Source organism: Chelmon rostratus, chromosome 8, assembly GCF_017976325.1.
Source record: "Chelmon rostratus isolate fCheRos1 chromosome 8, fCheRos1.pri, whole genome shotgun sequence".
NCBI lineage: Eukaryota > Metazoa > Chordata > Actinopteri > Chaetodontiformes > Chaetodontidae > Chelmon > Chelmon rostratus.
The window spans coordinates 19970440-19988194 of record NC_055665.1 but is presented as its reverse complement, the minus strand read 5'-3'; the positions used below and the strand labels follow the sequence as shown (position 1 = coordinate 19988194).

The following is a 17755-nucleotide window of genomic DNA, read 5'->3' as shown; positions in this document are numbered from 1 at the left end:
AGTCACTGCTTACAAAAAAGACCTTGACGTTGCAATTGGGAACAACACTAATGATCCCTGTTCTGCATCTCTGTAAAACTGTCCTACTCTATTTGTATTGTAATTCAGCTTTTCCACCTAGGCCATGATGTTAAATTCCATGACTTATTCATGACTTTCATTAATTTGCTTCACTTGAGCTAACCTCTAAAGGGGCAAGCAGCAAAGTTCTAAAAGAGGCTTGCCTCAGAGAAAAAAGCTATACCAACTTACTGAATGTATGAGAGAAGTTGTAAAATGGCATGCAGGTAGAACAGCCCTGTGAAAAGGCTGAGACCTGTTACCTCACAATTTCCCCAAATACATTTGTACAATAATATGACCGTGCCTATCTGGATTATCATACCTCTCAGTAATCCATATTTTCCACAAATGTAATGCACAGTGGGAACCCTGGTAATTTCACTCAATTTCATTCAAATACAGAGGCATTAGGAACCCACCATCAATAGATTTGTAAGAGGAAAAGCAACAGGATGCCAGATTTTAATTATGAGTCCAGCATTTCAGGTGCTTGATAATGTTTAAAAAGGGATATAAGGAGAAAAAATCCAATTCAACCCACTGTGCAAATAACCATGTTTCAGACGGCAACAGAAATGTCAAGAACATTTCAGTCTGAACAGAAGTAGACTTCCTCTTTGAGACCTCTATAATTATCATCATAATTATCCAGAAAGTACAAAATGGTGACTCACGCAAGCACTGAGGCAGGTCTCCGCTCCATGTCCCATTCCCTGTGCAGGTGAGCACAGCAGGGAAGGACAGCTCATAGCCAGGTAGGCAGCTGTAGCTCACGCTGGTGCCCCACTCCAGCACCGAGCCCTCTAGGAGGCCGTTTGGTATGGGTGTGGGTGTAGGACAGGTCACCACTGTGAGAAAAGTGAGGACACACACAGGAAAGAAAAGCGTATCTGAGTACAATCCATGCAAGAACAGCTGCAACAGGTAACTACAGGACGGTCAGGTTTGTGTCAAGAAGACCGGGTTCGAAAGGATTGTGGGGGTGAGACCAAAACAGCACAGACATGAGAACAAATCAGGGGCTACACAAGAGCAAGAGAAACATTTCCTAATTCAAAAATTGCAGCAGAAAAAGGAATCAACCAACGGGTCCAAGCAAATCCATCAACAATGCAGAAAACAGAATAAAAATCTAATTTAATTTTTTTTTTTTAAATCTCAAATATTTAAACTACAAAATTTATTTACAATCTTTCAAATTTCAACATACAAAGAAATAGTTCACTGGCAGCATGTAATCCTAGTTCCTAGTGTTCAAGGTTTAATCCATAACTGCTGTGTGTTGTTGCAGCAGTGGGAGGTCTACAGCAAAGCTGAAGGAGTCGGAGCGGAGGGTGGAATTTAAAAATCCTTGGGCTCCATACATAGACGGTACAATGTGTGGAGTCCCAGCTAAAATATCTGCTGTACCTGAGAATCAATACATCAAAATATGAATTGCAGCAGTATCGCTTTATGACTTCAATTCAGTGGGGTTGAAAATATTTGATTCTACAGCTCTGGACACAAGGGCTGAAGGATCAGAAAAAAATCCTTCGGAAAACACTGCCGCTTTCTCCCATCTTTATACAACTGAACCATTGAGCTGTTGGATGTAAGTGAAGGATAACACACAATGTTAAAGCTTGGAGATAATTACTATGATTTATGTGGATTTACGGGGATATGGCTATATCCTGGGTCTTTGCATTTCTAATGAAAATTTTGAAACATAGAGCTGGTGGTGATGATAAGAGGGAGTAGTGGTGTTAAGTTGTATTAAACACTGTAATAAACCCACTTTTTACCCAATAAATTGTCATTCTCAAGAGGTTTTATCTTTCCATTTATATCCAGAATGATAAAATATTTCAATGTCCCAGGAAGACACACCAGGATTTAAGTTAGCTTCTTCACACAGGTTAAACATCAACGTTTTGTCAAATCTATTATTACACTGCATACTTCAAATTATAGTGCTATTTTACAGATATCAAGAAGAAATAGGGGAGGCACAGATTCACCATTCTGCATAATGGGGATTAGTAAAAACTAGGTCTTTAGCCCAGAGAAATGGTCTATGTTTTGACTGTGACTATGCTGGATTCTTGTGCTGTTTCTGTTTGGAGAATACTGAATAATTTCTGTGAGAAATGAGGGGACATCTTGTGTCTGTGTAAGCCATAAACTTTCTGCTCAACAAATGTAATAAATGAATGCATAATAAAGCTCGGAGTTTGTTCTGACACACTTGGAGATGAACCCGTAGGGACGCAGATGGGATATGGGTTTTAGGGATGTGAATAAATTATAGCAGTTGTTTTATACCATTACTATCCTCCCTCAACACCCATGATTTCCCCAAGTCTCTGGTTCTTTTAGACAAACTCGTGCATGCCGAAACACTTGAACAAAGATCTGCAAATTGAAGCAAGGCTATATCCAAGCCTTGCAACCGTCTGTTAAGATCAGATGTTTAGTTTACAAATCCGCTTACTTAAACTGTCATGTTAACACCATGGCTCTCAAGTTAAGGTTTAGTGTTTTGGCAGCGCAACAACACAGTCGTTTTCACTTACTAAATACATGACAAATATACACAGATGCAGCCATGTGAAGTCAGACTCTATGGATATCTTTGCTCCGGGCAGGACCATGAACAGAGACACATGCACCCACTGCATTTATGGGCACCAACAGAAAGAAAAAGACTTAGCTAAGGCAAGCTGGACTATCTGTCCCCTGGGGCACAGAGTCGAGATCACCTGACCCTCGGACACCTCGACGACTGCCTTCTTCCCACCTGCCTGCCTGTCACTTCAAGCTTATTACCTGTCTTTTCATTTCCACAGCTCCACTCGCCACCTCCAAACCCTGCAACATTCCTGCCATACTAAGAGCACAGTTATTCACTACATCAAGGCAACTTGGGATATTGCATCACAGAAGTCATTATGTACCCGTTAGAGAGATCCATTAACTCTGACTGGTTAAAAAATCAGTGTACAATAAATTATTGAATAGCAGTGTGTTGCATTTATTGATTCAAATCTCAAATGGACAAAACTATAATGCATTTAGAGAATAAAGGTACCTAATTTGGACATAACATAACATCTAAAATAGCTGTAAAAATGAACACTGACACATAATTAACAGCTTGTAGCTCCTTTTCTTACAAGCTACTTGTTCTATTTATTTTTTTGACAAAATTCAGAAAGCAAACTTTTAGCCAGCTGTTTAAGGATAAGTTTCACACTATATGACATTTAAAACTGGAAAATAACTGTGCTTCTAAATTCTGAAGATGATAGTGTTAGTGTAGGTAGAGGCATGATGGACAACTTCAGTGCCTCATGAAGTTTAGCTCGATTTTCTTTTTCTACACAAGGAATTACAGTAAATCTAGAGCAAGCCACTGTGGGATATTCACACATTCTCTCCAAGGTGGAACCATCTTTTGTTCTTGGTTGGCAGCAGATCCAAAAAGATTTCTATATAGACATGTTGCAGCACTAAACAGTATATATGCTTTAGATGCATGCTATATTTGGAAAGATATTTAGGCCATGATGAATACTGAATAAAAGTTAAAGGCAAAACCATACTGATGTCGCAATCTGTTTTTTAATGCTTTGTTTGATAATGCTATTTTGTTTCTCAAGTTCTCAAGGAGAAACAAGTTCACTTGAAATTGTTTCTCTTTGATGTTAATGAATTAGTAAAGAGTGCCTTCAGTTTGGGATTTCCATGTTGTTGCTTTGGAGTGCTTGAAAAAAAAAGCACTTCATTTTGAAATACCTCACTAAAATGCCCAGCTGGATGCTATAAAGTAGACTGTGTGTTTGGGTGTGTATGTGCATCCCTACAGTTTGTCTGTGTGAGGGAAGGAAGAGAGACAAAGCCGAGCAAGAGACAGATGGAGGGAGAACGTGTGAGTGCGCGTGTGCAAGTTGGCAAATTACGCTGATTATTGGAGTAGGCCTACTAATCCCATAAGCACTGCATCAGAAAATTCTTTAAATAAATAAACAAATAAATAAAAAGAAAAAAAAAAAAGAGGCATGGGTGGCAAGCAGAACTGAATGGGAAGCGAAGAGTGTCCCCATTTTCCTAAGTAGTTCTAAGCAGCATTAGTGCCTCTTAGCTGAACACGCCAAACCTGGGATTCAAACTGAATCCTTGCCGGGCGAGGCTTAGGATGTGTCATCGGCACTGTGTGTACGCACACCACACACAAACTTACACACACACACATTAAGTGCAAAATTATGCACAGAGTCGGCACAGGTAAAACCTCTTTGTCTCTTTCAGCTTCTCTCTCTCTCCTTCCTTTCCTCGCTTCTTTCTCTCCATCTCTATTCCCCTCCCTCTGTGGAATACTGGCGCATATCCCCGCGGCACAGCATCCAAATCTATGACAAGGTGACAGATGCCCCACATCATGACACATTTCAAACAGCTCATCCCGACTGAACCGCCGCACCTTCAACTTGAACCCAATCGCGCAAAAGAAAAAGGCAACCGATCTCACTGGAGGAGGCATTGTTTTCAGTTTCACATGCATGAAAAAAAGGAAATAGATATTTTCTCAGTCCTTTTCTAAGACCTCTCTGTGCGTAGGCTGTCAGTGAGAGAGAAGATAAAAAAGACGTAATTACCAGTGAGCCGTTCTATCGCCTGTCCTAGATAGTCTTAGAAAGAGACCAAGGGAGAGGAAGCAAGCAATGACAAGGAGAAAATAAAGCATTAAACATCTGTATTACTTCCTTCCCCCAACCACACTGAGGAATCACAAAATTAATATAGAGCAGCCACTTAGTGATCAAACTCCTCACTCTTGACTTTCTTTTATTCATTTACCCCATGAGAGGAGTAAGCACTACTGGAAAAGTGAGAGGAGGGACCCTGTGGCTCACTGACTAATGTACACAGGCCAGTACGAGCTGAAGGTATGCAAGCATCTGTGTCTACGCATGCATGAGAGCCACTCGTGTAGCTGAATGTCCTCTATGTGAATGTATACGTGCGCTAGTGTGTGATGAGGAAGGCTAAGCTCTAGGGTTTCGCTCCTCTCCACACCACCACCATCAAGCATGGCAGCATCGGGGCCGAGCGCCTGAGCTGCTGCGGTAGCTGTCAAGGATTAGAGCTCGGAGGTTAGGAGCTTCACGCAGTTTTATACACACATGCGTGCACACATACACCCACGCTCCCTCGCCCATCTTTCTCTCTCTCTCTTTCTCCATTTAAACTGCCTTGGGTTGCGCGGCCATCGATTTATCCAACAGCTTCAACATACCACGGAACAGGGCACGTTAATAATGAAACACGGCCATGAAATATTACAAATCAGTGTCAGTTTGGATGTTGCGGACTTCTAGGCAAGGTTCTAGGGAGCCTGAGGAGGCCAAGAAGTGTGTGGCTTAAAACCACAGTTCCCTATGAGCTGAGCTAAGGGAAGGTGACAACTACTTCTGGGTCTACAACAGCATTTTATACACAGAGTATATCTAGAAACAGAAACTACATACAAGCCGAACAAAGATCAACAGGCTTCATGTTTTTACATTCCCTGATATTCACTCCCTTTCAAAAAATGTGTGTGTGTTTGATTTCTGTAACGCGTGTCTCCTACCTGTTGTTCTGTTGCTCTGTGCATGTCGGTCTCTCACACTCTACCTCTTTTTCTCTCACATTTCATTTGTCCCTTCCCATTTCTCATGGCAAACACAACGCCAGCTTCCTTCTCTGTGACTGAGACCGCAGCATGAGAACAGTTCCTTAGCAACAATAAGCCACCATTTGCCTTGTGGGCTCTTCCCTTTCCTGGTGTACTTCTGATCTGTTTGCAGCACAAGTTAATCTCATGTGTGATACTTTTAGGTGTCGATGGCAGTCGTGGTAATCTATGCCTCCACCCCAGCATCATAAATCATAGGGTGATGTAGTGCTGATGGGCATACAACAACTAAGTCCTCTTAGTGGATTTTTTAACTCTGATGTTAATCAAGCCCATAGAGTGTGCACACACTTTAGACAGAGGGAGCCAGTGATTAACTGTTAGGAGTACAATTAGAGGGATCCTTGTTGTGATGAAGAGGACTTGTTCGACATCCATCACGAAGAGTCGGAGGAACTTTTAGCCTTGGCTCTGTGCCACCACAGGTGCAACTCTAGATGCATATTTTGGTGAAATTACGCTGTCCTAGATCGAGGGCTCTACAGATGTATTTTATATACATATATATATTTAGTTTTTCTGAAAGCCAGCTGAGCGGTGCCGTCTCTCTTATCTGGGGACTATAATATAAGGATGCTCTGGACATAATTTAGCAAAACAGACTAAAAATTGCATGAAGTGTTCATGTGGGTGTATGTGTTTATACTAGTGTTAATTCTGTTAGCGAAAACCATCATTAAAAGCTAACTTTGATGATGTCAACAAGCAATACTGTTGATAACAAAAGATACCATCAGACCACTAGACCAGACAGTCTGCAAAGCTGCATTCTTAATCATTCAACCTTCGACCTTTTTCATCAGATAATGCTAAAATGAAATTTAGATTGACTAAAATGTTCAATAAAATCTGATAACTACGATGTCAACAGCTGTCACTGACTAAAATAAGACGAAAATGTCTACACTTTTAGTCGACTAAAACCTGACTTAAAAAAACACTAAAACAAAAACAGGATGAGGTTGACTAAATATAAGGATATTTGACACACAATTAAAAAACAGGCAACAAGATTAACAGTAGTTTATACACAGACATGCACACAAATACATGTATCTGCATGTGTGCGTCTGTCTCGTAGAAAACCGGCCTTATATATCGTTGGCACTTAAGTTATCAGCACACCGAATATGACACTATCTGACCACATCGGAAGCTCTGTGTCACCTTGCTTGCTAATCCCATTAGATCTCTGGGTGTAAGCATGTACTTTATATTGTATGTGACAGTGTGCTGCCGTGCCAAGGTTGCTACAGCACGGTCTGATGGTTATCAAGGTTGACTGTATACTGCGGCACGTGTGCAGCGCAGGGAGTGTGAGTGTGTTCACTTGTGGGTGGTACTTACCTTGGCATGCTGGCATGGTGCCACTCCAGGTGCCATTGTTGGTGCAGGTCCGTGTGACTGAGTTGTCCCCTCCTATCATCACATACCCCGGCTGGCACATGAAAGTCACGTTCTGGCCCACTGTGATGTCATCACCGAATCTAAGCCCATTCGCTGGAATACCAGGGTCGCCGCAGGTGATGACTGTCGTTGGTGGTCAAACATAAGGAACTTGCATCAGAAATCATCCTGAATGGTGTTGTTGAATTAAAAAAAAGTATACTGAACAGCAAAATGAAATGTACCGTGCAGTATATTCAAAGTAAAACATCAATATAGAGTGTCTGATGTAACAGGGTTAGTGCCTATGCACCACTCTTTCTTCAAAGAGTGATCGGATTTTTCACCCTTATGTTTCTGTTTTTAGTGTTCTGTTGTTAAATTGCTGTTCGTTTCCTAATTTTGCATTTGCTCACTTGTACCATCAGCGTTTAACCATGCACTTGTTATTTTTCTTCATATGCTACAGTATAGGCACAGGGATGATTAATAATTATCCTCTCAGCCTTAATAATTATCCTCTCAGCCACATTGAAAGTATTGAAAAGTTCCAAACAGCTGTGCCAAATACAGTTGTGCATAATGAAAATGTACAAAAATAAAATAAAATCACAGGGTGCAACCAAACCTAGACCCACAATCCTTCACCAGCAGTTCATAGTTATCACAGTGACGGTTTACTGAACGGAAGCACGAGCAACAGAGTGAGTAAGTAAGTACAGTTTGTCACCAAATGTGGTGTTAATTGTGTGGTGGTCATCAGGACTGCTAATTGCTTTCCTCTACAGTCCATCCCACATGATGTGAACATGGCAGGACACAGGAGCTCCACTGTAATGACACATGGTTACAGTGATTCACACAATGATATTTGGAAATTCAATTTTTAGAAAATGCAATGGGTTTTTGGAGGGGTTTTAGGCTGATAGGATATTTCTATGAACTCACAAATATCACTAAATATATGGATATAATGGTTTTAACTACAATTGCCCAGTTGGTATAGAAAAAGGCCCCAGGACACTTCCATACAAATAAAGTAACAGAGAGAGACAAAAGTTTGTGTGGTTAGTGTGCAGCAGCCTTAGAGTGTGCATGCGTAACATGCAAACGGCATCTGTCCGCACAAAAAGCAATGATGCTGAAGGCTTCTTCTTGTTCAGTTCATAAAGGTAAAAAACATCAACAGAAGCAGATGACACCGCTGTAGCCACGTTAGTCTATAATCAAGCACTCAAAGCATCAACACACAGTACCTGTTACTCCTGGCCTAAGAGTGAGAGACACCTGTATTGTTATAGGAAGTAATCCTATATACATAATCACTTTCTAAAATGAACCACTGTGACAATAGAATTTTGAGATATTATTATTTTCTAAATGAAGGGGAGAACCCAGTGAAATAAGAGTAGTGTTGGGGAGCTTCATTACCCTGGTGATTTTTGCTCTCTCTCGTCTTTTCACGTGACTATTCTTGGCATCTTCTCATGGCACAATTCCTCCAAAGTCAACAGATGGCTGAGTGTTGGCCCACTACGTGTTCGTGTCAGGCCTTACCCTAGTGCTATCTCTGATGAAACTGGAAGCCGCTGTATTTGATTGCTTTTTCTTAGCCCTCCTTTCATCTTACAACTCTAATTTTTGCCGACTTATTACAAAACTCTCTGACTTGTTCACCTCAACGTAAGAAGCCAGTTTGATGCATATGGCTGTCCCTGCTTACGCCTCCTCCCTCAAATTTATTCCTGCTTGTTTATTTTCAGTTGCTGCCAAGATCTTCAACACTTGGACACATTTATCATCGCTGGGTGAGACTAACTTTGCATCCTGACAGAATACATCTGAGAGCTGCTAGTTGTGAGCAAAGAGAAGTAGTGAAGTCTTCACTTTGACATCGGCTGAGGTTCTGAATTGATGGCACAACTTTCTTGCTTTCTCCAGTAGTGAATCTAATCCTAGATGTATCCATTTTCATAATCAGCACAAAAGTACAGCAGGTAAGACAGTGTCCTGCGAGAAAATCCAAAGAAATGAGATGTCAACTGCACAGCCTTGGTGTTTATCTGATGGATGGCACAGGTTAAATGGCTATTTGTTAGGTGTGTTTCTGTTTACTTGGAGGAATTCCATACTATGGATGGCTGAGTTGCAGTGCTGCTGGCAGTGATGTATTTGATGTTTGTGTACATATGCACTGCTGCCTGCCTTTTATGGAAATTGTTTGTGTAATAAATAAACTAACCTGTCAGCCTTATCTAATTTCTTGGACTTTACAGGCCTCGTGGGTAGTGAACTCCCTTTTCGGGTCAGTTCACCCAAATCAAACACGAACATATTTTCCCACTCACGCCTAGAGTGGAGTCTATTCCTGCAGAGGGTGACTTGCTGAAAATCTCAACAACAACCTTTCTTTTTGGGAATAATATCCTTGTTATTTGGTATAATCCTGGTTTCTAGTGTACATCGACCAATTTGTGAATCCATCATTCCATCCTGAGCTGCCATTGAAGACTTTAGGCAGTATTATGAATTTTATTGAATTTGAAAAGATGGAAAGAGCAGAACTCTTACAATTTTCATATATAGTTTAATTGCACAATACACACAAAAATTTTGTGTATATTCATCATATGTATATACTGTATATTTAATGGAATTATTTTGCTATTATTTTATTCTATTATTATACTCCATATACTGTTATATTATTATTATTCACTCACTATTTTATTCATTATTTGCATTTTATTATTTACTGTATGATGCAACTATTATACTACTATTTATGCTATTATTATTTCTAAACTCATACTACACCTTATTGCATTCATAGGTTATGATGTACTATACTGTATATTGTTGTACTATTACTACACGCTCATGCTATATCATATTACACTTAGATTCCATACTGTTTGTACAGTACTATATTTTTACTATTTTTTACCATATCATGTAAATATGTTATATTTCTGCTCTGAGATCCATAAAGGCATTATGTTATCTTAAAACTGTCTTTGGCTGCAACTGTCTGTATGAGAGTATATCTTTATCCTTTCACTGCTAGAAAAATGCAGAAAGCAGACTGACTGCACTACTCGAGTGGTCAATTATTTGTACGATGCAATATTTTGATTATTTCAAAGTAAATGAGGCGCGTTCTGATCTAGAAAAGCTAAATGATGGACACGTAGACAGAAAAAGACATTTCCACAGCAGAAAAAGCTTTCTGCACAGTTCATGTTAATTAAACTGTATTATATGTGTACATCTCCACAAGCATTAACCAAGGAAAATAAGCCAAATCCACTCTTGACAAATGTGAGTTTTTACAATTCCTCATGACAATGAATGATTTTCCAACACATTAGTAAATCAGTTCATGTGAGCCTCATGTTGATACATACTCCTCTCTTGATTGTCTAGCAGCAATTAAAGCCTAATTATAGATTAATGTATTTTTTAGACTCCACATAGATCATAAACTCTTGAATATTAAAACAATCCATGATTAAACATAAACATTATAGGGTTTTTTATCCATAAAATGCCAGCTCCCCTGCTCATTTTTATAGTTTAGACGGCAGCCCTCATCGCTCCAATATAGTTGGGGCAGCAGCCAATGTGGCATGTACATTTCTATATCTGTGTATTGAATGGCCACAGCCTTAAGTCATAAAAACATTGCACTGTGTCAAACCTTTGATGTTTCAAACCCAAAAAAACCCAAATGTTCTTTAACTGGCCAAATATTCTCAGCTATTCACCAAAAATGGTTTTGAATATATTTTCAATGTGCATGTCGTGCTGTAGAAGAATAACACTTCATTTAATGTTTTATACAGAGCCATGCTAACAGCTCTGTGAGGTCATACTAAGGCACAGCAGTGGTTAGAGCTAGATGATAATGTTGGCATGCTAACGTGCTGACAAAGGCAACGCAAACACGATTATGTTTAGTGGGTATAACGTTTACCACGTTCACCTTCTTAGGAAGTTAGAATTTTAGCATGTTAACATTTGCTACTTTGCACCGAGCACTGCTGAAATTGATGCAATGTAATTAACTTTTGCAAGAATCTGGTCATAAACCAAAGTATGAGGATATAAAACTGAAACCCAAAGGTAGCACTAGGTGACAAGTCAGGGGATCCCCAAAGTTACTTCAATCTATCCTGACGGAGACATGAAAGTGTGAACCAAATTTCATGGCAATCCATGAGAGACATTTTATTAAAAACTACAAATGTCAACCACATGGTGATGTTGGAGAATAAAAAATCAGGGATCACCAAAGTCATTAGGATTCATCCTCTGGGAACCATGAATGTCTGTACAAAACTTATTGCCACTCTATCCAGTAGATGTTGAGATGTTGGGAGTGAAAGTCAGTGAGATTGATCATCTCCATGAATGTCTCCTGGATACAGTCTGCCACTGCAGACTGAAATACCTTGAATCAAAATAAAAACAGAGTGGGAAAGATCTATATATAGATGTATATTTCCTACATTCAAAGACCACCCTGAGGATAAAAGTGGATTTCAAACACTGTAACGAGCATATCCATATTTCACAAATGCCTAACTACATATAAAGATGTAATAATCAGGGTGTGAAATTAGCACCACTGTTGGCAGCAGTGGGGAAAACCATCAGGCCGTCTGCCACTTTGGCGGACAGGGAACACGCACATCAGAGAGACAGGTTTAGTAAGGTTAACACGTGATTGGATAGAGCGACACATTTGAAAGTCACTCACAACTCCTTTAAAAAGGCAAGAATGCTGGCTGTAGAAACGTATTCGCTTGGACTGACAGTCGACATTCAATGAATTCCAGCCAATAACAGTCAATAAAAAGACCTGCACACACACACATACACACCTACTCGTTATTGTTCCCCTGGACAGGATATGGTCTTGCAGACCATGCTTCATAGATAGCAGAAAGGGAGCAGGAATGAAGACTATTGTGATCCTGATTCTGATGTCTGTTGTGTATTTGTGTAAAAATTCTACAATGAATTTAGCACACAGGGAATAATTTCAGTGTAAATATATCAAACATTGAATGACAATATTCTTTACATTCAACAATGTCTAAATTATCTAAGTGCTATTCCTTCATTTAGCACATAGATTTCACAAGTGGAAGATGATTTCTGAGTGGCAGACAAAAAAAAATACTTGCCTGCCACAGCAGCAGGCAGTGAAAGAAGGTTCTTTCAGTCCCTGGTGATAACAATGGACTGACAAAATCTATATTAACGACAAATTCTCACTGTTTCACTGAAGAGCTATAATTCATGGTGAGCACAAGAACCAAAAACCAGGAGGTGGAAATAACCTGCTAGATATTTTCTGGCATTAGAACCAGGTATCTTAAATTATGATGATGGAAAATAACAGCTGACCTTCTGTCTCTGTAGCTAAGTGTATGTACAGTGTTTATATATATGCACATCTTTGAGTGACTGCACATGAGTGTGTTTGCCACTTTGTAGGTCATCAGTTCGTTTTGACTCTGAGCCACCAAAATTACACTGAAACACATTATCTTGAATTAAGCATGCTATGCCTCTTCACACACAAGCCAGATGTAGCTGGCGGGAACAAAAGACAGCTCATAAAAATTTCAATTGCTTTCACCTAGAAATATCTTGTGAGGAAGTGGGAAGTGGTCTTCCTAGAAGACAGAAAGGGGTAGAAAAAGTATGTGTGTACATTAATGTAAATATTTATATGTGTCTGTCTATTTGTAGGAGTGAAAAACCCAGTCAGTCAGCACAACGCCACAAAGCTGCAGGCTGTTGACTTCAACAACTCAACTCTACAGCCTTTTCATTCAGTAACAGCAAGTAACTTGCTCCCAGGAAAAGTGAGTTACTGGGAGAAATAAGGTTAAGCCAGGAAATCAAAGGAGTTCATGCACGTGTTCATGCACTGCAGTAACCCAGTAAAACCCATATTCAAATGCAGTTGTTCAGTAATCAGATGTCTCTTAATCCCTTACTGTATCTGCATTTTTTAACCATGTCGAAGAGTTTCCTGTTTTTGTCAGACGTATTCCAGCTTCAGGTTTAATCAGACTTTGAATTCAGTAAGACATCAATATGACTCAGGGTACTGCTGTGTTCATTTAAATGATACGTCAGAAATCTGACTAACAGGAATTTTACACCATTTCCTCCAATCCCACATCAACCTCAACATCTATGAGGACTCTAACACCACTGTGTTGGCCTTTAAATCAGAGACTGAAGAAGAGAAGAGGAAGAACACTACAAAAGGTAGATATAGATCAACAGGATCACAGGATGTTACATGGTAAATAGTGCCCCTGAATAATCAGTGTTTACTGTTTATTTCAGAAAGTGCTTTATGGCTTCACTTCACAGTTCACTGAGCAAGCCTCTTTCCAAATGCACTTCTACTAATTCCCTAAATCCTTAACATGCTCTATAAATTTCATTTATCAACCATCAAGGGCAATAAGAAAAAAATAAAAGAACTTTTCCCTCTCCCCTTGAGAATGTTGTGTGACTTTGATCTGGTAACCTACATGATCGATTACCCATGAACCGTGAAAATGATTGCCTCCTTAATGAAGGCACACTGAGCCAATCTTGGCATCTTAAGTGTTGATGTCCCTGAACTGACCACTAAAATTTAATGTGAAGTGATAGCATACAGGAGGATAACTGTAATAACTTTGCTGATGAGCAGGCTCGAAAGTGGGGAAAAGAAGCAAGGAAGCTATTCTGCGTTTCTGCATGTTTGATCATTATTATTCAATCCAGTTTCCAATCTTTCTCCTTCGCCCTCCCTCCCTGTGTATATCTCTCCAGAGACTCATTTCATTCCAAAATTGAAAATTATGCCCATACCATTTATCTTTTCTTGTGATTCAATAACAAGCAAAAAGAATGAGGAATAGAGAATATGGTGATTTTCAGAGAGAGGAACAATGTGTAATTTTGTTTGATAGTCATCCTGGTGCAAATTGAATATAGATTGGCATACTTCTTAATTACTGCAAGGCTCATTTGCTGAGATCCAGACAATAAAAAACTGCCTGACAGTTTTGATGCTTTGCAGGGAGAGAGGCTCAAACAGATTTATGTGCTATTTGAAATCTTATACCCAAGCCTCCGTTTGGCAGAAATAGGGAGTGAAATCGTTTTCAGTCCCATCTGTCTTCGTTCTTTTCAGAGGGATTTATCTGCTTTACAGTATTTATGACGTTGATGTTTAATTTGTTCATACAGCATCACAGAGAACACAAATGCAGTGGCTGATTCTGTCTACTGTTCTAACAGCACACCATTTATTGTGACTGACACGCCTGGCCATGTGTAATTGGTTAGCGGTGGCTCACAACCAGGAAAACACTAACTTCGAATTTGGTGCACCCATGACACGCAGGGGAGTGGCCAATCTTCCTCGTCCCATTTTCCTTTATTTCTCTGTTCTATTTCTGAAAGCGACAATAACCAATTCTGTGACTGCCAAAGCTTGTGTAAGTGTAGCTTAGCTGGATGTGATCAACCAAGAAACAATGACTTGTACTCGGTTGTGTTTCTCCGTTCAAAGCGCTGGTATAATTGGAACAAGCCTGACCACATCTCATTGGTCAGACACTGATCATTTTGTGATTTTCTCTGACAGTGAATAGACAATGCATTGCTCTTCATCGTTTCATCACAAGGGAACTGTGCAGCAGAGTAGCCTTTTAAGTGTGTGCTCCACAAGACCAGTAGACATGACTCCAATATCCCTTCATGTGTCTGTGTATATAAAAACTCACTTGTGCAGTTTGGAGCCGTGCCAGACCATGTGCCATTTGCCAAACACTGGCGTGTGGGCGAGCCAGTGAGGAAATATCCCTCCATACAAGAATACACGATGGAGTGGGAGAAAGTTGTTCCATCCACACGGGAAATACGGCCGTGAGCAGGTGTAGCTGGGTTACTACACTGTACCGCTGTAAGACAGGGGAGAAAAGAGAGGAAGTGAAGGTCAGAGGTGTGAAGTGGTAATGGATTTTATATTCTCCATATCAGTGATTCACAATCTGAGATTTGGGAGCCTCAAGATGACTTCTGAAGGCCTCAATGAGATTAAAGGGCTATGGAAAATATATTCCTGCCAGACTGTGTGAACAGTAATATTTGTTTATGAAATAATTGCTGTTTTGCTTTTGACCTGATGAATATCTGCAGTTTTTCTTCTAATTAGCATTCAGGTGGAACAGTCTGAAAATGGAAAATAGAAATCGTTGGCTTGTGTCAGAGTTCCCCATCATGCCTTTGTGCCTCACATCTGGGGATGCAAAGAAGCATTGTTTCTCTTTTTTAAAGAAGCTGTGCACCAAGCCAGTAAAGAAGCACTAATCTACAAAGCGTCACAGCTTTATTAAGAGGGGCTAATGAGCAGAGCTGATTTGGTACACAAATCCCCATCACACTGTTGTTGAGTCATCAGTAAATAAAGTGCAGTTTGTGTATCGTCAGGTCCCATAGTACATCCACGGCAATGACATTTAGTGCAATCTAAAAAGAAGAGGAGGATCGTGGGAGCAATGTGGAAATCTACAGCTATGGTCTCATAACTTTTAGCTATTACATTTTACTAAATAATGAACAGATGTAAAATTTTTCACTTTCATTCTATTTTAGAACTGTTTGGAATTACTTTCCAGATCATATGATGAAATATCACAATTTAAAGCACAAGCTGAACTCAGACAGGAGGCTGAATTTCTACAGTGTTACTCTAGATGTGCTGTCCCCCGGAGGAAAAAACAGACTTTCTGTAGTGGACTGAATGGTTGGGCTTACATTAAGGCATCCTTACGGCATTTCCAGAATATGCCAGCATTTGTCCCTGATGAGGGGAAAGGACAGAGTTTGGTTCATATGTGTTTCATCTGCTCTAAATCATGTCTAATTACGAAACCGGTTTGCTCTCTCAATCACCTAATTGCCTGGAAAATTTGTAATAGTGATTCTTGTAGGAGACAGACGTGTTGTAGGTTCGGTGGTGATTTCTCGATTACCACGTGTGCATACACACAAACAGCACACACACAAGCTCGTTGAGGTGAAAATGCATCTCACAAGCACATACCCACACACACCAGGTGCCAACATGCACATGATACTTTACTGTAAGTGCACACACGAGCATATGCACACGCGCACACTTGCCAAAAATAAAGTATGGTGGCCTCTTTGGCTTCCTCTCTTAATAATCCAAGACAGACATGGTGACAGAAACACAAAACAGACCTTGATGGTATTGTGAGATGGGTACTAAGCTGAATATCCACACTGACTGTTTTCCAGAGACTGTAAGAGGCTGTGGATAACGGACGGATGGGCTTTAACAGCAGACAGGGCTTTTGATCACAGACAGCGCTGAAACCCATCCAGGCTCCAGTGAATTCCTGCCCCCTCCCTCTTAAGGTGGGTAAAACAATCTTTGAATCAGGAGTTGAGCAGTGAGATGGAGAGGTAAAAAGGTAGTGGAGGAAAGATGTGGGTTAAAAGGAGAGGGGGGAGGGTCAGGCTGCGCAATAGAGAGTGAGAGACAGAGGAGGGACAGATGGAGGACTGGACAGGGACGTAAAGACAGTCAGAGAAAGAGATTAAGACAGAGAGAAATCAGGGGAGAAGCGAAAGAAAAAAGGCTGACGTCAGGGGAAATGAAGAATAGAGGGAGAGAGAGAAGAGAGACAGACAGCGAAAAGGGAAAAACAAGAGAGATGGACAGAAAGACAAATACACAGAGAGTAGTTCAGAGGGTCTGTGCATTGGCCTATCATATTAAAAATTACACTGGCACTGTGCCAAGCTAGCGGACAGTAGAAGAGAGCAGGAGCAGTCAAACATTCGCCTCAATATCCGGTTGACCCCTGGGGGTAATTTATGCAAGATGTAGAGCTGGCGTTCTGCGAACTAATATCTTCAAAATCCACAATGGTTCATTTATCACAATCCAAAAAGAACTTGGCTTTAGGTGTCTAGAATTAATGAATTTTTTGGTTGCAATCTGGAAGCTAGTCACAGCACCATGTGCTGGCAGAAAATATCTGACTGCAGCAGAGAGATACTTATCCATCTGGTGCAGTACTGTGTTTGTGAGCTTTCACAATTATTTGTGTGTCTATGTGTGGATGCACACGAGCACCTATCTGTACACCCAACGCACATTCATGCTTGCATGCATCCCATGCAAACAATGTTTGTGTGTGTTATTGGTTATATGGTTATTGCTTGAAATGTTTTGACACAACGGCTGATGCGAGTTTCGGGACCATACTGAAGGAGTACATTTTTTAACAAACTATTTTAAGGGAGTATAGAAATTCAACAAAATAATGTGTTTAATTAAATTGTTTTATGGTGTTGTACTTTCATATAATTTGGTAACTTAAAAAGGATCATCAAAATTGTAGGAGGGCCTGAGAGTCCTGTCTGTGAAGGTGTGATATAAAAGAGCTGAGCTGTACTATCGGGCCATCGCCTCTTGAGGTACGGAGCGGTATTACGAGAAAGAACTGGCCAGGGCTAACTGGCTAG

General features: G+C 40.2%; 1 protein-coding gene across 1 annotated transcript in view; it reads right to left on the bottom strand.

Annotated features, from left to right (window-relative positions):
* The window catches only part of LOC121611032 (CUB and sushi domain-containing protein 3-like), a 158139-nt gene that overhangs the window by 18961 nt on the left and 121423 nt on the right, over positions 1-17755 (bottom strand). Inside the window, 3 exon segments of the mRNA XM_041943392.1 lie at positions 738-911; positions 7133-7315; positions 14980-15156. Coding sequence (XP_041799326.1) covers positions 738-911; positions 7133-7315; positions 14980-15156 — 534 coding nt within the window.